This window comes from Papio anubis, chromosome 8, assembly GCF_008728515.1.
Source record: "Papio anubis isolate 15944 chromosome 8, Panubis1.0, whole genome shotgun sequence".
In the NCBI taxonomy this organism is placed as follows: Eukaryota; Metazoa; Chordata; class Mammalia; order Primates; family Cercopithecidae; genus Papio; species Papio anubis.
The window spans coordinates 62,718,107-62,745,542 of NC_044983.1; the positions used below are offsets into that span (position 1 = coordinate 62,718,107).

Consider the following 27,436-nt stretch of genomic DNA (forward strand, 5'->3'; position numbering starts at 1 on the left):
AATCCCAGCTACTCGGGAGGCTGAGGCAGGAGAATTGCTTGAACCTGGGAGGCAGAGGTTGCAGTGAGCTGCAATCGTGCCACTGCACTCTAGCTTGGGCAACAGAGAGATTACTCTATCAAAAAAAAAAAAAAAAAAAAAAGATTGTTTTTGTTAGTTGGTGCTCACACTAGATTATAAAGAGATTAATAAGGACTGTTTTGAGAAAATTAAATGGCTAATTTAAAAAAATTTAGTTGAGACATAATTGTACATATTTATAGGGTACATAGTGATGTTGCAATACATATAATGTATAGTGATCAAATCAGGGAAATTAGCATATACATAATCTCAAACATTTATCATTTCTTTGTGTTGGCAACATTCAATATTCTCCTTCTAGCTATTTTAAACTATATATGATTGTTATCTATGGTCATCCTATAGTGCAGGGGTCCCCAACCCAATGGTCCTGGTCTGTAGCCTATTAGAAACTGGGCCGCACAGCAGAAGGTGAGTGGCAGGTGAGCGAGCGAGGCTTTATCTGTATTTACATCTGCTCTCCATCACTCGCATTACCACCTGAGCTCTGCCTCCTATCAGATCTACTACAGCATTAGATTATCATAGGAACACGAACCCTATTGTGAACTGTGCATGTGAGGGATCTAGGTTGTGAACTCCTTATGAGAATCTAGTGCCCAATGATCTGTCACTGTCTCCCATTATCCCCAGATAGGATGATCTAGCTGCAGGAAAAAAAGTTCAGGGCTCCTGCTGATTCTACGTTATGGTGAATTACTATTTCATTATATGTTACAGTGCAATGTTAATAGAAATAAAGTGCATAATCAATGTAATGTACTTGTATCATCCCAAAACAATATCCCCCTCCACCACACTTCTGGTCCATGGAAAAATTGTCTTCCACAAAACCAGTCCCTGCTGCTACAAAGGTTGGGGACAGCTGCTATAGAACTCTAAAATTTATTCCGCCTATCTGGTTGTAATTTTATAACCTTTACCAAATCTCTCTCTTCCCTCACCTTATTCCCTCTGCCCTTCCCAGTTTGTAGTATCTTCGTTCTACTTTTTAATTCTATGAGATCAACTTTTTTTTTTTTTTTTTTTTTTTTTTTTTTTTTAGCTTTAACAGATGAGTGAGAACATGCACTGTTCCACTTTCTGTTTCTGGCTTATTTCACTTAATGTAACATCCCCCATTTCCATCCATGTTGTTGCAAATAACAGGATTTCATTCTTATTTATAGTTGAATAGTATTCCATTGTGTATATATACCACATTTTCTTTATTCATTCATCTGTTGGACACTTAGGGCGATTCTGTACCTTGGCTATTGTGAATACTCCTGCAACAAACACGAGGGTGTGGATGTCTCCTTGATAAACTGATTTCTTTTCCTTTGGATAGATGGTCAGTAGTGGGATTGCTAGATCATATGGTAGGTTTTTTTCTTTTTTTAACTCAAGGAATTTTTTTAAATTCGAGGAAAATCTGTAGTTCTATTTGTAGGTTTTTGTTTTGTTTTGTCTTTTTTTTTTTTTTTTTTTTTTTGAGATGGAGTCTTGCTCTGTCACCCAGGCTGCAGGTTTAAGAAATTCTCTGCCTCAGCCTCCCGAATAGCTGGGATTACAGGTGTGTGCCACTATGCTCAGCTAATTTTTTTGTATTTTTAGTAGAGATGAGGGTTTACCATGTTGGCCAGGCTGGTCTTGAACTCCTGACCTCAAGTGATCCACCTGCCTTGGCCTCCCAAAGTGCTGGGATTACAGGCGTGAGCCACCTCGCCTGGCTGCTAATTTTAAAAATAATGTTTTTGAAGAGATGGTGTCTTGCTTTGTTGCCCAGGCTGGTCTTGATGTCCTAGTCTCAACTGATACTCCTGCCTTGGCCTCCAAAAGCACTGGGATTACAGTTCTAAGCCACAACGTCCAGCCCCCTATTTGTAGTTTTTTGAGGAACCTCCATACTGTTCTCCATAGTGGTTGTACAACTTTACATTCCCACCAACAGTGTATAAGAGAGCTCCCTTTTCTCTGCATCCTCACCAGCTGTATTAGTCCATTTTCATGCTGCTGATAAAGACATACTTGAGACTAGGTAATTTATAAAGAAAAAGAGGTTTAATGGACTCACAGTTCCACATGGCTGGGGAGGCCTCACAATCATGGCAGAAGGCAAAAGGCACGTCTTACATGGTGGCAGACGAGAGAATGAGAGCCAAGCAAAAGGGGAAACTGCTTATAAAATCATCAGATCTCATGAGACTTACCCACTACCATGAGAACAGTGTGGGGGAAACTGCCCCCATAATTCAGTTATCTTCCACCAGGTCCCTCACACAACACATGGGAATTATGGAAGCTACAGTTCAAGATGAGATTTGGGTGGGGACACAGCCAACCCATATCACCAGCATTTGGTTTTTATTTTTTGAGACTAAGTCTCGCTCTGTTACCCAGGCTAGAGTGCAGTGGTGCGATCTTGGCTCACTGCCAATGTCTGCCTCCTGGTTCAAGTGATTCTCGTGCCTCAGCCTTCTGAGTAGTTGGAATTGCAGGCATGCACCACCACGCCTGGCTAATTTTTGTATTGTCAGTAGAGACAGAGTTTCACCATGTTGGCCAGGCTGTTCTTGAACTCCCGACTTCAAGTGATCCACCCACCTCAGCCTCCCAAAGTGCTGGGATTACAGCCGTGAGCACTGTGCCTGGCCAGCTGTTGTTATTTTTTGTCTTTTTGTTAATAACCATCCTAACTGGGATGAGATGACACCTCATTGTGGTTTTGATTTGCATTCCTGATGATTAAGTGATATTGGGCATATTTTTCTTGGCCATTTATATGTCTTCTTTTGAGAAATGTCTGTTCAGATCCTTTGCCCATTTTAAAACTGGATTGTTGTTTTTTTGCTGTTGAGATATTGCAGTTTCTTGTATATTCTGAATAATAATCCTGTCAGATGAATAGTTTACAGATATTTTTCCCATTCTGTAGGTTGTCTTTTCACTCTTGATTGTTCCCTTTGCTGTGCAGAAGCTTTTTAGTTTGACATACCCCATTTGTTTATTTTTGTTCTCGTTGCCTGTGCTTTTGAGGTTCTATTATAAAATCTTTTCACAGACCAATGTCCTGAAGCATTTCCTCTGTTTTCTTCTAGTAGTTTTATAGTTTCAGGTCTTATATTTAGGTCTTTGATTCATACTGAGTTGATTTTTGCATAGGGTGATAGCTGAGGGTCTAGTTTCAGTCTTCTGCATATGGATATCCAGTTTTCCCATCACCATTTATTGAGGAGGAGGATAGCTTGAGCCTAGGAGTTCCAAATTAGCTTGGGCAACACAGTGAGACTTCATCTCTACAAAAAGTATTTTAAAATTAGCCGGGTATGGTTGCACACACCTGTCATCTCAGCTACTTGGGAGTCTGAGGCAGGAGGATCATTTGAGCCTGGGAGATCAAGGCTGTAGTGAGCTGTGATCCAATGTATGTCCTTGGCACCTTTGTCAAAAATCAGTTGGCTGTAGCTAAGTGGATTGGTTTCTGGGTTCTCTATTCTGTTCTACTAGTCTATTTTTCTGTTTTTATACCAGTACCATGGTGTTTCAGTTACTATAGCTTTGTTGTATACCTTGAAGTCTAGTAGATGGTGGCTCTGGCTTTGTTGGTTTTGCCCAGCATTGTTTTGGTTATTGGGGTTCCACACACATTTTAGGATTTTTTTTCTATTTCTGTGAAGAATGTCATTGGTATTTTTATAGGGATTGCATTGTATAGATTGCTTTGGTTAGTAGACTATAATTTTTTTAAGTTGTAAATTTAAAGACATATTATTTTGTCAAATTTCCTTGAAGTTAACAATTAATGTAGTTGTCCCTAAATTAGGAAGAATTTTTGAAATCAGTTAAAATGAAAGAAACTACATTATTTTTAGAATTGGCCCAATTCTGGGGTGAGGCTGGTATTAAATATTTAAAAAGTGACATCTTTGGTGTAATACTGAAAATATATAAAATACTGGAATCCTTACTCTAGGTCTAGTTCTGCCCTTCACAGCCAGCCAGGAATGAACAAAGGAATCATGCCTTCTGACTATTTTAGAAGTTTCAGGTCTTGAGAAATTCACATTACAACACAGTATATTGCAATTTACTCATGAGTATATTATCAACTAAGAAAGTCCCATTCTACTTAATGATTTTCCATAGTTTATATTCTTTATTTTTTTCAGATGGGATCTTGCTCTGTTCCCCAGGCTGGAGTGAAGTGGCACAATCACGCTCACCACAGCCTTGATCTCCCAGGCTCCAGTGATCCTCCTCCCTCAGCCTCCCAAGTAGCTGGGACGATAGGCACATGCCACCATGCCTGGCTAATTTTAAAATATTTTTTGTATAGATGAGGTTTCACTATGTTGCCCAAACTGATCTTGAACTCCTAGGCTGAAACTATCCTCCCACCTCAGCCTCCCAAAGTGCTGGAACTACAGGTGTGAACCACCACGTTTGGCCCCATAGTTTGTATTCAGTGAACATGATATGGCAAAATCACTAGAGCTCCATACCTCTCCACCTGTATTCCTCCTTATGTCAGACACCATGTCCTAGAGTGACAGAGCTCCTAGGATATGCTATCTGTGCATAAAACCTCACTACAGTGTCCCCATTTCCCTTTTTCTATTTCCCTGGCCTAGCCCCTTCACTATGTCCTTATCCCCTCCCTTAGTCAGTCGTAGAATCAAACACTATCATGGAAAGGAGGAAGGGGCTCATTGCAACGTTGTGGGCTAAAAAATCTGTGACTAGGCAGTTCTTTTTTTTTCTTTAAGATAGAGTCTTGCTCTGTCGCCCAGGCTGGAGTGCAATGGTGCAATCTTGGCTCACTGCAATCTCCACCTCTCAGGTTCAAGTGATTCTCCTGCTTCAGCCTCCCGAGTAGCTGGGATTACAGGCACCTGCCATCATGGCTGGTTAATTTTTGTATTCTTGTAGAGATGGGATTTCACCATGTTGGCCAGGATGGTCTTGAACTCCTGACTTCAGGTGATCCGCCTGTCTCATCCTCCCACAGTGCTGGGATTACAGGCGTGAGCCTCCGTGCCTGGCCTTTTTGCACTGTTACTTAACAAATATACGAGTGGCTTAGGTTTCACAATTTACATAGCTGATATCATGCACTTTTGCCAGATATAAAATTATACATTTTTCCCTACCCTTGTGGCTCTGTGTCTACACAAAACCAAACACAGCTGTTGTTCACAGTGGCTACCATTTACATAAACATTATAGGTAAAATTTCCATTACAAGACAAATTGTACTTATGTACAACTAAGTAAATAAGTTTTTAAAAAACCCATAAAACAACAACAAACTAAACAAAAAACATTTTATTTGTTGGCATTTTTCTGTTGCTTAGAATATTTCCTTTGCTAGAAGAGCAGTCACCTAATGAGTGACAGAGTGCTTACTTATGAGTGAATTGCTTGCATCCTCATTTTTACTGCTCCTTTTTTTGCTGATTTTCTTGGCGTCTTTGGATGCTTTCCAATTCATTAGAAATTGTCTTTCTATATTTTTAATTTCTTTTCCATCAAGAAATTCTGGAGAAAAATACATACATTTAAAAATATATACATATATACATATATACAATATATACATATAAACATAAGTCAAAATACGCAATTCTGGTTCAGAGCACAGAAACTTAAGTTACACCATAGACTGAAATAAATTTGTTTTTAAAATACGTTAATTATGCAATGTATGTACTTTTGTTGAGATTTTATTTATAGATTTTTTTCTGATTCCAAAAAGAACATATGCTTGTTATAAACAATGGAAATATCATCAAATAAAACATTAAAAGGCTCCATAATTATTATCCATACCCCGTCTTTTTTTTTTTTTTTTTTTTTTTTTGGAGACAAGGTCTCGCTCTGTCATCCAGGCTGGAGTGCATAGAGTGATCTTGGCTTACAACAACCTCTGCCCCCTGGGGCTCAAGTGATCCTCCCACCTCAGCCTCCCGAGTCGCTGGGACCACAGGTGTGCACCACCATCCCCAGCTATTTTTTTGTATTTTTAGTAGAGACAAGGTCTTGCCATGTTGCCCAGGCTGGCCTGAAACTCCTGAGCTTAAGCAGTCCGCCTGCATCGGCCTCCCAAAGTGCTGGGATTACAGGCATGAGCCACCGTGCCTGACCATACCCCTTATTATGTTTGTTTATTTATTTATTTATTTATTTTTGAGACAGGATCTCACTCTGCCATCCAGGCTGGAATGCAGTGGCATGATCTTAGCTCATTGCAACCTCAAAACTCCTCAGCTTAAGTGAGCCTCCTGCCTTAACCTCCAGAGTAGCTAGAACAATAGCCATGTGCCACCAAGCCTGGATAATTAAAGACATTTTTTTTTTGTAGAGGTGGGATCTCACTATGTTGCCCAGGCTGCTCTTGTATTCCTGGCCTCAAACAATCCTCTCACCTCGGCTTCCCAAAGCCCTGGGATTACAGAGGTGTGATAGAAATTGAGCTTCATAAATTATACAAATAATTTTTGCATGTTGTAAGACATTTGGAAAACACACAAAAAATAAAAAAATTATTCCTCAGTGAGAAATAATCACTGGTAACACTTTTGTATATTTCTTAGCATGTTTTTATTTTCGATATATGTATGTAAAATTGGAATGCTCTACTTATATTAGTTTTGCATCCTGCTTTTTAATATTGTGTTGTGAATATTTTACCATGTTTTTCCTTAAATACAGTTTTTAATGGCTGGTGTTCTATTGTTTGTGGATATATTATGAAATACTGAACAATTCCCTTATTAAAGGTTATTTTATATTGCCTATATTGTTTCCTCAATTACATGAACACAGATGACCTTCATTTAATAGAAGGATGATTTTTTTCTTCAAAATTTTTTTCTTTCTTTCCATAGGACTCTGCTTGATAGATTTTTTTCTAATGAAATTTATGTATAGTAGTTTTGAAAATTAGATATTTTCTCTCATTATTCATGTAATCCACTAGATCCCAGAATGTAGAAAGGATGTAGTAAAATTTATTAGATCACACATTATTTCAGGTATAATGACAATATTCTGATAAAATATTAGTTGTACTACTGAAAATATTAATACTGCCACTTAAACATGAGCCATAATATTGTGTTATACCCAAAGTACAAAACAAAATGTTGAAACAAAGAATATAAACTAGAACTATAGAATAGAAGTAAAACTGTCTCCATATCTTATTTCATGCACTTTTTTTTCCACTGATGTAGCTAGTACTATCCAAACCATAAGAAATTGTCAAATATCTTAGTACTTATAACTTTACAATAAAAGTCATCTTTTTTATTATTTATTTTTAAAAAACCTCTTTAATCATATGCACATAAGAGGAATAAAGGGCAACACCAGGCTGACTGGGGAAGGGAGCAAGATATTCTCCCTTTGTCCCAATGTCTGCTTGGCATAGTTCTGAGATCATACAAGTGGGAGTGGGTTGGGAAACAGAATAAATGAGAGGACAGAAGAGACAAAGGCAAGAGGGGAGAGGCAAGGGCTTGCAGTAGTCTCAATTAGTGGACTGTACGCAGATTCACTTAGGGCAAGTTTCCAGTAATGTTCAGCCCCATGCTTTCTGAAATGCTCACGAGCTATGTTCTCTGTAGGACACTGTTTAAACTTCATCTCTCCAAAGCTCCGGTCTTTGGCTGTACCCTCCCAGAATAGTATACATTTGTTGGTTTTCTTCACAGCTTCCTCATTAGATTCCTCATGATCATCTCCCTTTGTATTAGATGTCCATTCATCCCACTTTATCCGATGCAGCATTAAGATGCTTACATTTCTTCTGGGCCTTGGGGCCCCCTTCCACTACTACCACGTTGACATCCTTGTGCAGTACCACCACCCCGTCAGGTACAGTTGCCCAGCAGTGGCCTCCATCTTGAACTTCTTGGCTGGGGTGCTCAAATTTCTAACTCCATCTCAATCTTGAACTTCTTGGCTGGGGTGCTCAAATTTCTAACTCCATATACAGATATGTGTACCCCTGTGAAATGTCTTAAGCTTTTAAATTTTCTTGACCTTTCTCTATTCTGCTGTGAGTTTTCAGGCAGAATTGACCTCTTCATGCACTTTTTGTCTTTTTGCCATCTGAGCTCTGACATGGACTTCTACCTTCGTGTAGTCTTGAACAGCTTCTGTTCCTAATACTTGCGTCAAATTAGAATTCTCACTTTGGGTTCTGGAGGAAGCATCAGGCCCAGCCTGACTTTTTCTAGTAGTTCCTTCTGTGCTTCCCTCCTTGTCTGTCTCTGAAGTTTTTTCTGTTCCTTCTTGGTAAGATACACTCCCAGAGTAACTGGTGTGTCATTGTCGACTGGAGGATTGAGCTGGGCTGGATGTTCAACAAGATTTGTGATTCCAAAATAATCTTCTCTCTTGGGATTTTCCTCTGTAAGGTCAAAGCCATTGGGGATTATGTGAGTCCCACCACTCAATTTCAGGGATATCTACTTCCTTTAGCTCCTTCCTAGGAGCAATGAAGGCAAGCCTAGTCAAAGTATGGATGCCTATTTTTTGAGCTGCTTGTGAAATCTCTCCCTGAAGCTTCTCCAGTTGAGCCTTTGTTCTTAATTGCTGAGCAATCTTCTCAAATTTGCCCTTGTCATGGAATTTAAAAGTGCGTTTCTGGCGCTGGGAAGCGACAGTGGAGACTCAGGGTCAAAAAAGATATTGGACTCCATGTCTTCTGATGGTTTTTCTTTTAGCTGTTGCTTGAATGGTTCCCTCTTCACAGCACGAATATTGGCAGGAGTAGGCATGCAGTGTGTCAGCTCAATCTCCTTGCATGTTGCACCTACAGTGCACCCTTGATCATCTAGGATCAGTGGTGTAGGTTTAATTTGGTCTTTTAACTCCACCTTTGGGGGAGCAATGCCCATGGCATGGAGATTAGCCAGGCCCAGCATGTTGGCATTGCTGATGAGTCCTGGCTTCAGTGCCACCCGGGCTTGGATTCGAGCTTGTAGTTCAGCTGCTTTCCTTGCCTTCTCAATGGCATCATTCATGAAAGTGATAGCCTGGGAGGGCAGAATAGTGTGGCCGATTGGAAGTCGCTCTGGTTGGGAGGAAGAAGGCGTCTTTGGCTGAGGTGTAGGGGGGCTAATAAAGCGTAGCTGTTTTTTCCTCTCCTCCATATGTCATTTTGCTGCGTCCATCATCTGTTTGATCTGGAGCTTAGTCAGCATGCCAGGACTCTCTGATGGAGGCCCAGGGATCACCTCAGGCTCTTCTTCCACCTCCTCAAAACGGGGTATTCGCTGCTTCTTTACTCCTGATGATTCCTTAGAGATCTCAAGAGTCATCACCAAACACCTTCTTTAGCTCTCGTTTTCTGCTTCAGTCACTGCTAGACTTGGAATGCCTAGAGCTTCCGCCTTTCTCCTACAGCCTCAGTTTGTCCGCAAATCGGAGAGTAGAATCATCAAGAAAAGGTATCAGATGATCGGCTGCCTTCTTCTTGTCCATGCTCTTCCCCACACAGTTCAATGCTGCTGTGACCACTGTAGGCTCTGAGAAACCCAGCACGCTCTTCACTGTCTTCTCATCCGCCTTGGAGCCTCCCAAAGTGCTGGGATTACAGGCGTGAGCCACTGTGCCCAGCCTGACATCACTGATAAATTAGGAAGAAAAGGTTAAGGAGTGTCTAATTCTAGTTATCAACGACTGTGAAAAGATCAATGGTTTCAGCTCATCCAGCTCCCTCTTAGTGCCATTTTTCAGGAAAAAGAGAACAATAGCTCGAATGGGACTCAATACTACAGCTCACAAACTTCAGCCCCGAGACGGAAGCCGAAAGTTAAACCTGAACCAGAAACCTTCTGACCGCCCTAGGCCTGTCGTCGCTATCGCCACGGCCGCTGCCACACCGCTGTCTCCCAAAATGTGACCAGGGAGGGTGGGGCCGCCAATTCGTGCAGCCGTATTTGCCACTTTCCTGGAGGCAGAGTGCATGCGTCGCAGAACTGAAAAGTTTCCCTGAACAAGTTGCTTGCTTTCTGTTTCCCGGACTAAGCCTATTTCTGCCAAGTTAATGTCTTAAACTTCCTGAAGCGGAAATTGGGTTACTTGTAGTTTTCCTCATATGGAGAATAAGTGTGCAAAAGCAAAATTCTGCTAGAATGAAGAGCGAGGCTTCTGCGTTTGTGTTAAACACAGTCTTTCTGATAGAAAGTAAATCCTTTCACAGTCGTGATAACTAGAATTAGCCATCCTTCCTTAACCTTTTCTCCCTAATTTAACAGTGGTGTCAGGCTGGGCCGGTGGCTCATGCCTGTAATCCCTGCACTTCGGGAGGCCAAGGCGGGTGGATCACTTGAGGTCAGGAGTTCGAGACCAGCCTGGCCAAAGTGGTGAAACCCCGCCTCTACTCTAAAGGTCATTCTTTGATGCTCAGTTTTTCCAGCCACTTATATTTATTGATGTCTTTCCAGATCTATTTTTATTAATAATTATATAACTTGTTAGTATATTTTTGGATGAGATATATGTAATCAATACATACTTTTAAAATATACTATAAAAATAAGGAATGAAAATTCTAAGTCTTTTATTGTAATCTCTTCTTCCTCATGTTAATGTCCCAAGCAGAGCTGAGGAATGACTAGGAAACTGTGCCTCTGTTAACCTGATTCCATCTGATTTTTAGCAAATGATCTTTTTTTTTTTTTTTTTTTTGAGATATTCTCTCACTTCGTCGCCCAGGGTGGAGTGCAATGGCATGATCGTGGCTCACTGCAACCTCTGCCTACCAGGTTCAAGCGATTCTCCTGTCTCAGCCTCCTGAGTAGCTGGGATTATATGTGCACGCCGCCACGCCCGGCTATTGTTTTGTATTTTAGTAGAGATGGAGTTTCACTGTGTTGCCCAGACTGGTCTTGAACTCCTGAGCTCAGGCAATCCACCTGCCGTGGCCTCCCAAAGTGCTGGGAATACAGGCGTGAGCCACCGCGGCTGGCCTCAAATGATCTTATTTGAAGTTAATAGGTGTGAAAATGGTTCAAGACTGGGAGCCAGGTAATGGATTCCAGATTATAGACCTAATGAGATTTATTTCATTTTAATAAGTTGCTCTCAATACAAAATTTGCTTCCACTCATGCTAAGTAAACCAAATATGTGGACTGTGACTCTGTTTGGTGAGGACTGGGTAACCTATAAAACATAAAAATGACTTCTTACAAGGACACAGCAAACCAGTGCCTTCGTGAGAGGTCACTGTGTGTCTTTCTGATGCTGTGTCACTTGGTCACTATTAATCTAGTGCTTTTGTCCATTTCCACCAGTATGGTGCATATTCAGGAATGTTATTTGTAAGGATCTCATAAAGGGTCTCCTCACTTAGCTCTCCTATCAAATGAAAGGGATTCCTGTATGTTCTTAGGGTAACATTTGGCAAATGTCAAGCAATGAAAGCTTTGATCAATTTTATCTACAGAACCAAGAGCTAAGGAGTCTCTTGGGATCATCAAAGGATTTGTGCCAGTGAAAGTTTGGCAAAAGGTCAGCAAGTTCTACACATTTATGACTAACCATTTTTATTGGTAATAGCAAAATATCCTCCTTAAGGAATAAGTATCAGGTGCTTTAATTACTTCTGAACAGCAGATGTTTTTCATGCTTTATTTGTCAATTTTAACTTTTGCTCTTATTCAAAATATTGAATTTAAAGTTGATGGTTTTCACAGATCCAGATGTCATATTCATATTTCTGAAAGCTTACTGGTAAAATAACTAAAAATTAACTAATTGTCATTATTAATATAAATATGTACCCAGTGATTTGGACACCAGTATCAGTCTGTCCCTGTATTTTGGTTTGAGACAAACAGGATTTCCATTTAGGTCAATTTTCCACAGCTTCATCAACTTGTTCAGTAAAAACTCCAAATCCTATAATTAGAGAAGAAAAAGCAAAGCACAAGCATTTCATATTTACCAATACTTCTAGCATGTCGGTTATTGTTTTTAAAGGTAATTACTGCTTTCATGGAATTCTAGCTCAGAGCCAGATACTTAGAAGGTGCATAATAACACCTTCTAAATAAATTTTGTGCATAATAATACCTTCTAAAATAAATTTTGAATAAAACAATCTATACTGATAATAGAAGGCACTGAAGATAAGGCAAAAAAATGAGGTCTTAAGTTGAGGGCCACACAACTGTTCTCTGTCATACTCCCTTAAATGGCCCCCACTGCAGCTCAGAAAAAACTTTTTCCTGCGGAAGATGCCCTATTCTTAGTGTAGCTCATAGAAGTTTACAGATTAGGCAATTAAGGGGTAGTGAGTAAGCAGTCCCTTGCGATTGTAAGCAATGTGTGTTGTTGCTTTTTATTTTACAAATAATTCATATTAATTTTTTAAGTGTTAAAAAACAAAAACAAAAACAAACACCTTCCAAAAGGAAAAATGGAAGAAAGGGGGAAAAATCATTTGTATGCTTATCATGCAAAGATCATTTTTAATATGTTGTTATGTATCCGTCTAATCTTTTTTAAGCATAGGGACTTTTGGGAGGGTACATATTTTTAATTGTCATAATTGTACTGTGAGTACAATTTTGTTTTACATTATATCATAAATGTTTACATGTTTTTATAGTTTATAAGAAGAAAATCAGCTAACTGATATTTCAAGGAATAATAAAGTTATTCTGTGTTCTACAACCCAAATAAATGTGAGGAAAACAGATTAATGGAACTTAAGAACTAACTGTCTCAGTTGGCTTTTTTCACAGCCTCTTTGTCCCTATTTGAGTTTCTTTTCCCATCCAATGTCACTCTTTCCCCAGTACCTTGTCTGTCATTTCTTGCTTTCTCCCCTTCCCCCCTTTCTAAAAAGTGTATTTTATCTTAACTACTATTTAATGAAAATGAAGTACACTTTGAGTATTTCTTATATGTGGCCAAAGTTCTGTTCTTTATCTTTAATATCAGATGCATTTAATCTGTTATGAATTACTCAACAAAAGTAGTGCACTTAGGTTGTTTCCATAGCTTGGCTATTGTGAATATTACTGCAAAGAACATGGGAGAGCACATGTTGCTTTTAAAATAGTAATTTCACTTCCTTTGGATATATATCCTAAATTTAGTCTGCGCTAGACTTTGAGGGATTCCAATAAATAATTTATGTGAAAATATAAGACTTTTTTTTTTAAAATAAGGCAATCCTAAACTTCCTGGCACTGCTGCTTACTGTGTGACCTTAGGCAAATCTATGTCTTCATCTATAACTTGAGGTTAATTAAGATTAGTTGCCATGGCATATGAAGTGCCTGGAACAAAGAAAGTAATAAATGTGTCAGTTCTCTGCCTGTTTGCCTGCCCTGCTACCTCTTAACTAATTCCCTTTCTCTTAATTTTTGTCAACAGAGAGTGAAAACATTTTAAGTAAGGAAGAAGAAACTTCTTGACCTATTGACAAATAAGTAGTTGGCTTTTTATAAGAAAGTTATCTTCATAAATTATAACTTCAGCCTTCAGTTCTGGGCTCTGGAATATGCCTTCTCCAACAGCATTTGTTTGGCAGTGTTTAATACAACCATAACTACCTTATTTTACGTGAGAGTTACATTGTATTTCTCTTACTCTAGAAACCTGTAAGGAAGGGATTATGCATCACATTTTTTACAGTGTTGAATGTGATGCCCATCATCTAAAAGTTAATAAGAACACTTACAGAACTTTAAATTGATATAGATAAAAGAGTGCTTAGAGTTTTGTTAATTGTTCTTTACTTGATAAATGACCCTCGACATACTCCCTCCAGTGTATGTTTATTTAAGACTAAACTAATCCTTTGCTGAAATACGATTACCCTTTGGATACGCTCTGGTTGTTCATTGCCTTCCTGTCTTTGCCTTCCTGTCTTTAATAAAAAGCTTTCACTTTCCTCCTCTTCAATAAGTTACTAAAGGAAGCAGACACTTTTCTGGACAGTCTCTGTTTGATAAATGATCATGTCATGCTATCACTTAGAGGAGTGCTGCAAAATACTGAGGAGCAAATTATATTTCCCCTGCAGGGTTGATGCCTAAGCTCCTGTATAGGCGTCTGCAGCACAGCAATGCTCTCTCTACCATTAATGATGACCGCTGATGAACCTGTATTTGACCAGCATACTCCAATCTTTATTGGCAATGTCTGGAACAACCATCCTTACTAAATCTAAAGACAGCCATTTGTCATCCCTCTGACTGCCTGTCATCATCTGCCTGGGAAAATCTATAATTTTTGGCTTGTTCCTGACTCAACTGTGGAATGAATAAATTTATCTTTGGGTCACTCTGCTTGTCAGGATCAATAATGAGCAGAGGTTGAATAAATTAGAAACTGAGAAAACATGACAGGCCGTAGAAGTTTGTTCATTTGTGACTTATAAATCAGATATTTAGTTCATATAAGAGGCAAATATGTCAAGTTTTTTATTTCCCTCATTCTGAAGATTCTATACCTCATGATAAATGGTCATCAGAAAACCAATGAAGTAAATCACTAATATATCTGACTTTGAGATGAACTTTTCAGATCATTGTATTGATTTAGCAAACTTTACAGACTTCAAAACTTAGGTAAATATTAAACTTTTTTTGTTCTTCAAATTGTATACATTTTTCAGCCATGATATTCCTTTGAGTTAATAGTGTCAGCAAGCTATATAATGCTGGCCCTAGTGAAGTTCATGGCTCAGCTTAGCCTCATCAGATTACTTGTACAAATGCAAAAGTTTTGTTGTAAATTGTTGTTAAAGTATTTAATAATTTTTATACATTGATGAATATCTGTTTAAAGGAGGTACAGGAAAAACATGCAAAGACATGTTAACCAAAAGTAAATGTCACTTAACTAGAGCCCTGTAAGTTAAAGGAGTTTCTAAACTATGAAATATTGTTTGGCCTAAAACCTCTCTTTTGCCTTCTCTCCAGTGGTTGACCTTGCCACCAGTTTTACTTAGGAGAAGTGGGTCATCCATCCACCAAGTTTTCTCAGTTATCTGCCTTTGATTTCACACTTCCTCTTCCATTCTTCTTTTCCATTTTTCTCAACAAAGGAAGAGTCACACCTCTTTCCCCAGGTTAAGTAGTTCTTTTGATCCCAGCCTTTTCTTCCTGGGTTCTCCTCTCTCTTTCATTTCCATTTCTAGTATCTCCCTCTTATCTGGATTTTATTTTGTCTCTTACCTACCATTGCCAAACTTCTTGAAGACTGATCTGGACTAATGCTTCTCAAACTTTCGTGTGCTTAAGAATCCTGAGTGATCTTATTTAAATGCAGGTTCTGATTTGTTAGGTCTGAGACAGAAGCTGAGATTCTGCATTTCTGCTGCTGCTGCTGCTGCTGGTCTAGGTCACCACTTGGAGTTGGCCTAGTCTACTGCATGCCTATAGTGTGGAGACCAGCTGGTTGCTTCTTCAACCACTGGGCACTCATGCAATCTGGTGCCACTGAAAAGGCATTGCTAACCGTATCACTGATCCACACATTGCCAATCACATACTTTCTCAGTCTCAATTCTTTGGAATATCGCACCCTGTTCATCACTCCCTTCATGGCTTTGTGATTCTACATTCTTGCAGGCTCCATGGATCCTTCATGAATCTCTGACCCCACAAGTAACAAACCCCTGACTACAGAAATCTCTAATGTATGAATAGGCTGTTTCATACATTGGGGAAAACTCTATTAAAGTTTCCACCATCTCTCACTTCCTAACTAACCTGGCCTCTTCCAGTCTGTTCTTCACATTGTAGCCATGTGGATCGTTTCAAACCACTAATCTCAGCTATATACTGAGAACTGAACATCTAACTAATAAAACATCTAACTAATAGAAGCAACTAACTAATAAAACATCTAACTAACAGAACATCTAACTAATAAAAGCAATGCTATAAGAACATCTATGCAGGGACAGTCTTCGCCATAATGCATCAGGACGTTACCAGAGAGTGAGAGCTCCCACTGGGGAGCAGGAGCATATGTACCTGCTGGGAGAACCTTGGGGACCAATTCACTTGATTCCTTTTCTATAATCTATGTTTATTCCTTTCAAACAGTGTTTGTTTCCCTTCCCTGGATCACAACAGAATGTAAAATCATAGCTAGAAAAAAGTTTGCCTCCTGTAACCCATTGCCTTCTCTATTTATACTTAGACCCTTTATAGAAAAAGAATGGCCACATTGATGATACTAGTCAAACTTCTGTTACCCTAAGGAAATAAAGGTCATCTATTCAAAAGAGGAAGAACCAAATTATTTGGGAGGCCAAGCTGAGCATTTCTTTGTACTCTCTGCCCTCCTGACTATAGGCAATCTTGTGAATGATGGTAGTTTCAGTGACCACTTAAACAATACACTGAAGATTCACATTTATCTATCCTCTGAGCTCTGGCCTCATATGTCCAATTATGTACTTGACATCTTCTCTGGAACATTTCAAAGGCACTTCAAACCCTACATTACCAAAACTCATGATCTCTCAAACTTGACTCTTGACTTCTTTATTTCTCATTGTGCAAGGCAAGAAGCCAGGAATCACTCTTGACCTCTCCTCCTCCCATGCTCCCTATATCCAACTCACAACCAAGTCTTATCCATTTTACTTCCTGAACAGCTCTCCAATCTGTCCATTCCATTTCCATCCCTACCCTATTAAAGTTTCCATCATCTCTCACTTTGTAACTAGCCTGGCCTCTTCCAGGCTGTTCTTCACACTGTAGCCATGCAGATCTTTTCAAACTGCTAATCTTCAGTTACTTCACTCCTGGCTTAAACACCTCCAGTGGCTCCTCACTGTTCTTAGGATAAAGACAAAACTCTCTTTCATGACCTATGTGGCCCATCTACCCACTGGCGTCTGTACTATGTTCTACCTTCACTATCTCAGCTTCTTATCCCTCATAGTTGCCATGCTCCAACCTGCCCCAGGACCTTGACACATGCTGTTTTCTTTGCCTGATAAGTGCTTCTTTTCTGTCAGAGCTCAGCTGTCCCTTCCTTAGAGAAGCCTTTAGTGACCTCTCTAACTAGGACAGATCCCTCTCTTAAAATAGGCTCTCAGAGCCACATACTTCATTTTTGTGGTACTTATGCAATTTTATATTTGTTTTGGGATGATTATGTGCTTAATGTTTCTCTTCCCCTGAATGTTGAGAATTCCTCAAAGCCAGGGATCGTATCTGTTTTCTGCTCACTCTTGTGTCCCCCATTGTCTAGCAAGTACTGCCACATAGTAGGAGTAGGTGTTTTCAATGCATGTATAAGAGATGAATGAATAAATGAACGAATGAATGAACGAGAGAGAGGCAGGTGACCTAAGGCTAGAAGCAGGACAGGAATTATAGGGAGAAATAAGATGGAACCATTTTTGAAGAAGTTGCTAATTCGAGGTGCTGCAGACATGGAAAGAGAGAGAAAAGAAAGACTATCTTCTCTTTTCTTCTATTTCCTCCTCTGTCCCTTCTCTCCACTTCTATATCCTCCTGTCTAGAAGTCCCTGCCCTGGACCAGTTTTGGATTAAGGAATAGCAGAGACAAAGGCAGAGTTAGAGGATCTTGGTGGTAAGGAGTCCTTGACAGTCGTGGGTCTAAAGATGTGAGGAGAGGCAAGGGAATGAAATCTCAAGCAGCAGGAGGGACAAAAGTTGCTTGGCTACCCAGCTTCTTACAGGTCTATATCCTGTACCTCAGCCTCTAATGCAGTCACTCCCTTGTGGCTCTAGGACCCTCAGTAAGCTAGGGCATGGCATGTTTCAGAGTGCCTATATTTCTCAGAGACCCAGTTCTCTCTTTTCTTTCCACAGAGCTCAAGAATTTCAGTCCCTTGGTAGCACTTTTCCTTGCTACATGTGTTCCTTAAATATCTTCCTTTCTCAAACAAGAATCTTGGTTGAAAGATTCAAAGTTGTTTAACCATCTTAAGGGATCATTATTTTTTCATATTCTCTTAAAGCAGTCACTTAAAAAATGTGTCTTCTATGCCAAAAATATAAATTCAGTTTGATGGAACAGGACTACAAGAAGACAATTTGTAAATACACACAAATTACTAACATGTTTTAGTTTATAATACTTCACAAAAATCTATCTGCAATATTAATCAACAGGACTTTCATAGTACGGAGTAATCTATTACAATATTTATAATAATACAATGAGTGTGACTAAGGTTCCTTTTAAAAACACATTTGAATATTAATTTTAAATTTTGAATTTTTACTTTTGGAGATAATGGTAAATTATCAGCAAAAGTAATAACTTTAAAACGATAATTTCCTGTGTAAGAACTACACTAGTTATTTCCTGTATTTTCTGTAGGTACACTTAAGGAACTTAAGTCCATATAAAAGCAGCTGCTCTAAGTGCTGAAAACCTTGGGTAATTACAGTGGTTTTGTTAGGATTCTTTAATGATGTCCACTTCTTTTTTCCCATGGCACAAAGCTGTCTGTTGCTGACGACTCAGGATGGATGTCAGTGACCTTATGTATGGCATGAGAGATTTTTTTCCTGTAGTACAGGATTTGATGTCAGTAGCTTTTGGACAATGTCAGTGAACAAAAAGAAGGAAAAAAATTAAAGCCAAATATAGAGATGCTGACCCCAGGAATACATAACAGAAAAACAAGTTAATATTCTGATGCTAGGCTTCAACATGCCCTTTGATTAAGCCTTCAGAATATTATTTAAAATGAACCACAAAAAGCACATTTCAAACATATCCCGGGCAATGTCTATATTCAGAATGCCAAGAAGCTATGTCCAGGCATTTTTAATTGTTTGTGTCTTCATGGTGGAAGTAACAGAACTTAAGATTTTTTTCTTACTCTTTGGATATCTTCACTCTATGCAGGGGGAAAGCAACTTTTGGTATATATCAACAGCTGGAACTCAGTGAATGTTTTGCATTCCTTCTCCAGAATATTTTTTTGTGCCCTTCTTCGTTCATTCTATAAACATATAGTAAGTGCTTGCTATGTGCCAAGCACTGGGCTGGGCTCTGGGTAACCCTGAAGTAAATAAATCAAAATTCCTTGCATTCAAAGCTACTCAGTCTAATGAAGGATATGGTGATACACAATAACAAGGTTATATTAATCAAGTTTCTTCACCAACCATTCTGTATTTAAATTACGTTAAAAATTAAAGTGAGATAATCAACACAGTTAAAATATCAAATAAGATCATAGGGTTTATAACAAAACTTAAAGAGTATGTGAGGGCTTATAACAAAACCATTTTCAACTTCTTCAGCTATTTCTACACACATTTATGTCCACATTTCTAAATAACAATGGCTATTTTTGATTTTTAAATCTTAGATATTTATCTACTAAATTTCTACTAAGAAAGATGATGATTTAATTCTCATAAGTACTGCCTCCAACCTCTACTACACTTCCCTTCTCCCACTATGTCAGTAGAGTTATACTAACATTGTTAATTAATTTTCACTGAGTGTATTATTATTATTATTATTATTATTATTAGAGACAGAGTCTCATTCTGTCACCCAGGCTGGAGTGCAGTGTATGATCATGGCTCACTGCAGCTTTAACCTTCCAGGCTCAAGCGATCCTCCCACTGAAGCCTCCCGAATAGCTGGGACTCGGGCATGCGCCACCACGCCTGTCTAATGTTTCTGTACTTTTGTAGAGATAGGGTTTCACCATCTTTCCCAGGCTGGTCTAGAACTCGTGAGTTCAATCAATCCTCCTGCCTTGGCCTCCCAAAGTGCTGGGATTACAGATGTGAGCCACTGCACCTGGCCAATTTTCAGTGACTATATTATTAAGCTCAATTAAGTCTTGTTCATAGCTAAACTACATAGTACACTAGGATTGCTTCTTATTTTCCACAGAGTTAAAAATTGCCTAATTTCTTAATTTTCTATGTACTTACCACAATTCAGTCTGTTGCAACATGGGCTGGGTGCCTTCTAGCCTACCGTACAGCTGCTGTCCTAAGACTTACCTTCACTTCTGTGAATTTCCTTAGCTTTTTTACTGTTTCCTAGATACCATGTCTTCCCTTTTCCTAGTTTACTCTCCTGTTTAGGTGAAATACTCAATTTTTATGGGTCGTGCTTTTTGTGTTCTTTTAAAGAAATTTTTATTTTTTTCTAGAAGTTTTATATTCTAGCAGTTAAATTTGGATATGATCCATTTTGAGTAAATTTTTGTGCATGGGGTAAAGAGTAAAGGTTCACTTTTTCTATTTGGATATCCAGTTGTTCCACCATTTGTTGAAAACATTATCCCTTCTTCCATTGAAATATTGGGATTTTTGGCTGGGCGCAGTGGCTTACACCTGTATTTCTAGCACTTTGGGAGGCTGAGGCAGGTGGATCACTGGAGGTCAGGAGATCAGGAAGAGCCTGGCCAACATGCTGAAACCCTGTCTCTACCAAAAATATAAAAAATTGGCTGGGCGTGGTGGCACGTGCCTGTAATCCCAGTTACTTGGGAAGCTGAGGTAGAAGAATTGCTTGAACCCAGGAGGCGGAGGTTGCAGTGAGCTGAATTGTGCCACTGCACTCCAGCGTGGGCAACAGAGCGAGACTCTTAAAAATCAATTGACCCTATGTGTGAGTTTATTTATAAACTATTCTGTTTCCTTAATCTTCATGGCTACCCTATGTCCATGCCACATTGTCTTGATTATCATAACTTTAAAGTTGTGAAATCAGGTAGGGTAAGTTCTCCAAATGTATTTTATTTTATTTATTTTATTTTTGAGAAAGGATCTCACTTTGACACCCACGCTGGAGTGCAGTGCCGTGATCATGTCTCACTGCTGTCTCAATCTCCTGGGCTTATGAGATCCTCTCACCTCAGCCTCCTGAGTAGCTGGGACCACAGGCATGTGCCACCACACCCAGCTAATTAAAAAACAAATTTTTTTTGTAGAGATGGAGTGCCAAACTCCTGGGCTCAAGTGATTCTCTAGCCTCAGCCTCCCAAAGAGCTAGGATTACAGATGTGAGCCGCTGTGCCGCGCTTTTTTTTTTTTTTTTTTTTTTTTTAGAAACACGGTCTCACTCTCTTGTCCAGGCTGAAGTGCAGTGGCACAATCATGGTCCACTGTAGCCACGACCTCCAGGGCTCATGCAATCCTCCCACCTCAGCCTTTTGGGTAGCTGGTACTATAGGCCACCATTTCCAGCTAATTTTTTTTAAAAAAAAATCTTTTAGGCCAGGCACGGTGGCTCACGCCTGTAATCCCAGCACTTTGGGAGGCCGAGACGGGCGGATCACGAGGTCAGGAGATCAGACCATCCTGGCTAACACGGTGAAACCCTGTCTCTACTAAAAATACAAAAAAATTAGCCAGGCATAGTGGCGGGCGCCTGTAGTCCCAGCTACTCGGGAGGCTGAGGCAGGAGAATGGTGTGAACCCGGGAGGTGAAGCTTGCAGTGAGCCGAGATCGGGCCACCGCACTCCAGCCTGGGCGACAGAGCAAGACTCCGTCTCAAAAAAACAAAAAACAAAAAAAACAAAACATCTTTTAGAGAAGGGGTCTTGCTATCCTGGGCTCAAGCAATCCTCCTGCCTCATCCTCCCAAGGTACTGGGATTATAAGCATGAGTTACCATGCCCATGATGGTTTTACCAATTGGTTCTTTTTACCAATGTTGCTTTGGTATTCTAGGTCCCTTTCTTATAAATTTTAGGATTGATTTGTCAATTTCTAAGAGAAAAGAATCTGAGATATTGATTGGGATTATGTTGAATGTATAGATCAATTGAGAAGGAATTAGCACTTTAAGAATACAGATCTTCTACCATGCAAGTGTAGGGCCAGGCAGTATATGAGAAATCTCTGTACTTTTAATTTTGCTATGAATCTAAAATTAATCTAAATCATAAAGTCTATTAAAATAAAAAAATCAAAACCAGAAAAAAAGTCTATTAAAACAAAAAATCAAAACTAGAATACAATCTGCTAATACATGAAAATGGTATCTCTCTTCATTTATGTAGATCTTCTTTAATTTCTTCCAATATTTTGTGTTTTTATTGTACAGCTCTTGCACATAGTTTAAAAAATGTATCCCTAAGTATTTTATGTATCTTGATGAAGTTATAAATGCCAATTTAAAAAATTTCATTTCCAATTGTTCACTGCTAGTCAATGGAAATACAGTTACGTTTTGCATATTGACCTTGCCATTAAGCATATGGATTTGCTAAATACACTCCATAAGTTCTAATAGCTTTTTGCGGATTTCTAATCATTTTATATGTACCCAATCACGTAGTCTGCAAATAAAGAACATTTTGTTTCTTCCTTTTCAAGCAATGTCATTGTTTCATTTTTTTGGCCTTATTGCACTGGCTAAGACAGGTGCAACTCTAAGGTTGAGTAATGTGGTATAGCAAATATCCTTCCTTTATTCTTAATCTTAGGGAAAGCATTCAATCTTTCATCATTAAGTATCTTGTTATGTAGATTTTATATAGATGCCTATTATCAGGTTAAGTTCCTTTCTATTTACAGTTTGCTGATAATTTTAAAAATCATGCATGGTGCTGAATATAATGCATTTTGTGCATCTATTTAGATGATCATATAATACTTCTCCTTTATTCTGTTTGGTGAATCATATTGATTTATGTCTGAATGCCAAAACAATCTTGCATTCCTGAGATAAGCCTCATCTGGTCTTTGCGTGTTATCTATTTATATATTGCTGGACTTGATTTGCTAATATTTTAGTAGGGATTTTTGCTTCTCTGTTCCTAGGGTATATTGCTCTGCAGTGTTCTTGTAATATTGCTGATTTGATAACATGAGTTGGGAAGTAGTCCCTGCTTCTCTGTTTTCTTTCTTTTTTTCTTTGTGAGACAGGGTCTCACTTTGTTCCCCCAGCCAGCTGGAGAGCAGTGGCATGATCTCAGCTCACTGCAGCCTCGACTTCCCGGGTTCATGTGATCCTCCCACCTCAGCCTCCTGAGTAGCTGGGACTACAGATGATCACCACCATGGCTGGCTAATTTTTTTTTTTTTCTTTGAGATGGAGTCTCACTCTGTTGCCTAGGCTGGAATGCGGTGGCATGATCTCAGCTCATTGCAACCTCTGCCTCTTGGGTTCAAGAGATTCTCCTGCCTCAGCCTCCCAAGTAGCTGGGATGACAGGCATATGTCACCACATCGAGCTAATTTTTGCATTTTCAGTAGACACGGGGTTTCACCATGTTGGTCAGGCTGGCCTTGAACTCCTGACCTCAGGTGATCCTCCTGCCTTGGCCTCCCAAAGTGTTGGGATTACAGGCATGAGCCCTGGCTAATTTTTGTATTTTTTGTAGAGATGGGGTCTCACCACGTTGCCCAGGCTGGGTTTGGAACTCCTGAGCTCAAGAGATCTGCTCACCTTGGCCTCCTGAAGTGCTAGGATTACAGATGTGAGCCACTGCACCTGGCCTTGCTTTTCTGTTTTCTGAAAGAGTTTGTGTAAGATTGGTATCATTTCTTTCCTAATTTTGTGATAAAGTGCACCAGTGAGGTAATCTGGTCTTGGAGTTCTCTTTGTGGAAATATTTTTATTTGTGAAATATGATGCATTTAATAGATACAGAGCTATTCAGACTTCCTGTTTCTTATATCAGTTTTGGTATTTATGTCTTGCAAGGAATATGTTTTTAACTAAGTTGCCAACTTTATGGCATAAAGTTCTTTACAACATTCCCGTCTTATCCTTTTAACTGTAGTGACATATTTTTCATTCCTGATATTGTTAATTTGTGTTTTCTCTGTTTTCTTGAACAGCCTAGATAGAAGTTTATTAATTTTATTAATATTTGCAAAGAACCAGCTTTTGGCATCATTGATTTTTTTCTAATGGTTGCCTATATTTCTATTTCATTAATTTCTGCTGTTATTTTCATTATTTCCTTCTTTCCTTCCTTTTCATTTCCTTCCTTCAAATTTATTTTGTATTTAATTTGCATGTATTTTTCTTGCTCCTTGACGTACAAGATTAGAGCATTGTTTTAATTTTTCTTCATCTTAAATTTATTATCATTATTGTTTGTATTTTTCCCTCATTCTTTTTTTTTTTGTTTGTTTGTTTTTTTGTTTTTTTTGTTTTTTTTTTTGAGACGGAGTCTCGCTCTATCACCCAGGCTGGAGTGCAGTGGCGCGATCTCGGCTCACTGCAAGCTCCGCCTCCCGGGTTTACGCCATTCTCCTGCCTCAGCCTCCCAGGTAGCTGGAACTACAGGCGCCTGCCACCACGCCCGGCTAGTTTTTTGTATTTTTTAGTAGAGACGGGGGTTCACCGTGTTAACCAGGATGGTCTCGATCTCCTGACCTCGTGATCCGCCCGTCTCGGCCTCCCAAAGTGCTGGGATTACAGGCTTGAGCCACCGCGCCCGGCCATTTTTCCCTCATTCTTGTTGTCATTTTATAATTTTTCTTCTTTTTTACTATAAGCGTTCAAAGCTATAAATTTCCCTCTAAGTATTACTTTACTGTATCCCACAAATTTTCAAATGTTTTGTTTTCATTTTCATTCAGTTCAAGTATTTTCTAATTTTCTTTGTGATTTCTATGGACTTTGTTTCATTTCATACGGATTATGTTGATAATTTTGTTTTTTGAGACAGGGTCTCACTCGGTTGCCCAGGCTGGAGTGCAGTGTTGTGATCTTGGTCACTGTAGCCTCCACCTCCTGGGCTCAAACGATCCTCCCAACTCAGCCTCCTGAGTAGCTGGGGCTACAGGCATGCACCACTATGCCTGGCTAATTTTTGTATTTTTAGTGGAGACAGGGTTTCACCATGTTGCCCAGGCTGGTCTTGAACTCCTGGGCTCAAAAATTCCACCTGCCTCAGTCTCCCAAAATGATAGTATTACAGGCATGAACTACTGCACCCAACTCTAAATATTCTAACTCCTATTTTAAGGTGGAATGTTCTATAAGAGTAAATTAGATCAAGTTGATTGGTTATGTTATACCTATCTTTTATATCATTACTGGTTTACTATCTGCTTGTTCTATCAACCAATGCAAGATAAATGTGGAAATCTCTGTTATAATTATGAATTTGTCAATTTCTCCTTTTACTTCTGTGAATTTTTACTTCATGTAGTTTGTAATTCTGTTGCTAGGAGCATAACTTTGAGGATTGTTATGTTTCCTTAAAGAACTGGCACTTTTTATCATTATAAATTTTCCTTATGTATCTCTGGTAATATTTCTTGTCCTAGAATCTATTTTATTTTATATTAATGTAGCCATTTCATTTTTCATATTACTTGTGTTTGCAGTATATTTTTTTCATAATTTTATTTTTAACTCACATATCTTTATGTATAAAGTGTGTTTCTTCCAGAGAGTACTATTGGATTTTTTATTTTTTTTAAAGCATAAATAACAAGACCCAGGCTGGTCTCGAACTCCTGGGCTCAAGTAATCCTCCCACCTTGGCCTCTTAAAGTGCTGACATTACAGGTGTCACCATGCCCAGCTAAGATTGGATTTAAAAAAATCTGGTCCTACTATCTCTGCCTTTTAATTGAACTATTTAAATTATTTGTTAATATAATTATTAATATTAATATTAATATATAATTACTGATATTGGCTGAGTTTAAGACTACTGTCTTGCTATTTGTCTTATCTGTTCTTTATTTGCTTTTTCTTTTCCTGTCCCCTACTTTTTTTTGGCATTTGAGTTTCTCTTAATTATTGGCTTACTAGTTGTAAAAATCTTTGACTGTATTTTAGTGGTTGCTTCAGGGTTTAAAACAATCATTTATAAATATGCACAGGCTACTATCAAATAGCATGATACTACTTCATGTGTAATGTAAGAACTTGACAACAATATGCCACTATTTTCTCCATTCCTGTCATTTGTGCTATTGTTACTGTTTATTTTACTTTTACATGTCATAAACCCCATGCTATATAGTTATTATTTATTTTGCCTTCATTTTATTGCTTGTGTGGTTGCACACATCAGTGATCCCAGCTACAGTGAGGCTGTGGCAGGAGGTTCACTTAAGCCTAGGAAATTTAGGCTGCAGTGAGCTGCGATCACACTACTGCACTACAGACTGGCCAACAGAGTAAGACCCTGTCTAAAAAAAAAATTATCTTAGGTTTTATTTTTCTTTATTTTGCCTTCATTTTTTTGAAGGATGGTTTCACTGGATATATAATTCTAAGTTGACAAGGGTGTTTTTCTTTTAGCATTTTAAATATGTTTCATGATCTTCTGGCTTGTATGGCTTTTGACAAGAAGCTTGTAATAATTCTTATCTTTCTGTGTACATAAAATATCTTTTAAATGTCTTTTCTTCTGGTAGCTTTTAAGATGTACATATATATATTTTTTTTACATGGAGTTTTGCTCTTGTCGCCCAGGCTGGAGTGTAATGGTGCAATCTCGGCTAACTGCAACCTCCGCCTCCTGGGTTCAAGCGACTCTCCTGCCTTAGCCTCCCAAGTAGCTGGGACTATAGGCATGAGCCACTACACCTGGCTAATTTTGTATTTTTAGTAGAGACAGGGTTTCACCATGTTGGCCAGGCTAGTCACAAACTCCTGACCTTGAGTCATCCGCCCGCCTTGGCCTCCCAAAGTGCCGGGATTACAGGCGTGAGCCACTGTGCCTGGCTGCTTTTAAGATATTCTTATTATCATTGGTTGTTTAGCAATTTTACTGTAGTGTACTTTGGTGTAATTTTCTTTGGGATTTTCCTGTTTGGGTTTTGTTGAGCTTCATGGATCAGGGATTAAAATTTTCATCAAATTTGGTAATTTTGGGGCCACTATTTTTGTTGTTGTTCTGTGTTTGTTTGCTTGTTTGTTTTGTTTTGAGATAGGGGCTCTCTCTGTTGCCCCGTTTTTTTTTTTTTCAGTGTTTTTTCTTTCCATGCTTTACTTTGGACAGTTCTAATGCTATGTCTTTAAGTTCACTGATCTTTTCTTGCACAATGGCTAATCTACTTTTAATCTTATCCAATAAATTTTTTATTTTAGAAATATTTTTAGTCGGGCTTGGTGGCTCACGCCTGTAATCCCAGCACTTTGGGAGGCCAAGGCAGGTGGATCGCCTGAGGTCAGGAGTTCGATACCAGCCTGGCCAACATGATGAAGCCCCGTCTCTCTAAAAATACAAAATAAATAAATAAATAAATATTAGCTGGCTGTGGTGGCAGGCACCTGTAATCCCAGCTGCTAGGCGGGGCTGAGGCAAGAGAATCGTTTGAACCCTGGAGGCGGAGGTTGCAGTGAGCTGAGATTGCCCCATTGCACTTCAACCTGGGCAACAAGAGTGAAACTCTGTCTCAAAAAATAAGTAAATAAAATAAATAAATAAATATTTTTTAGC

General features: G+C 38.9%; 1 protein-coding gene and 1 pseudogene across 6 annotated transcripts in view; both read right to left on the reverse strand.

Annotated features, from left to right (window-relative positions):
- The window catches only part of PPP1R42 (protein phosphatase 1 regulatory subunit 42), a 68,365-nt gene that overhangs the window by 13,889 nt on the left and 27,040 nt on the right, over positions 1 to 27,436 (reverse strand). For all 6 annotated transcript variants that reach the window (XR_004185845.1, XM_009213146.3, XM_009213147.3 and 3 more), the window contains 2 exons: positions 11,864 to 11,981; positions 5,473 to 5,604 (listed from right to left, as the gene is read on the reverse strand). Coding sequence is in view for 5 of the 6 variants with exons in the window: in XM_009213146.3 (XP_009211410.1) it covers positions 5,473 to 5,604; positions 11,864 to 11,981 (250 nt within the window). In the remaining variant the exon portion in view is untranslated. The remainder of the gene's footprint in view (positions 1 to 5,472; positions 5,605 to 11,863; positions 11,982 to 27,436) is intronic.
- Positions 6,518 to 10,793, reverse strand: LOC103886861 (annotated as a pseudogene).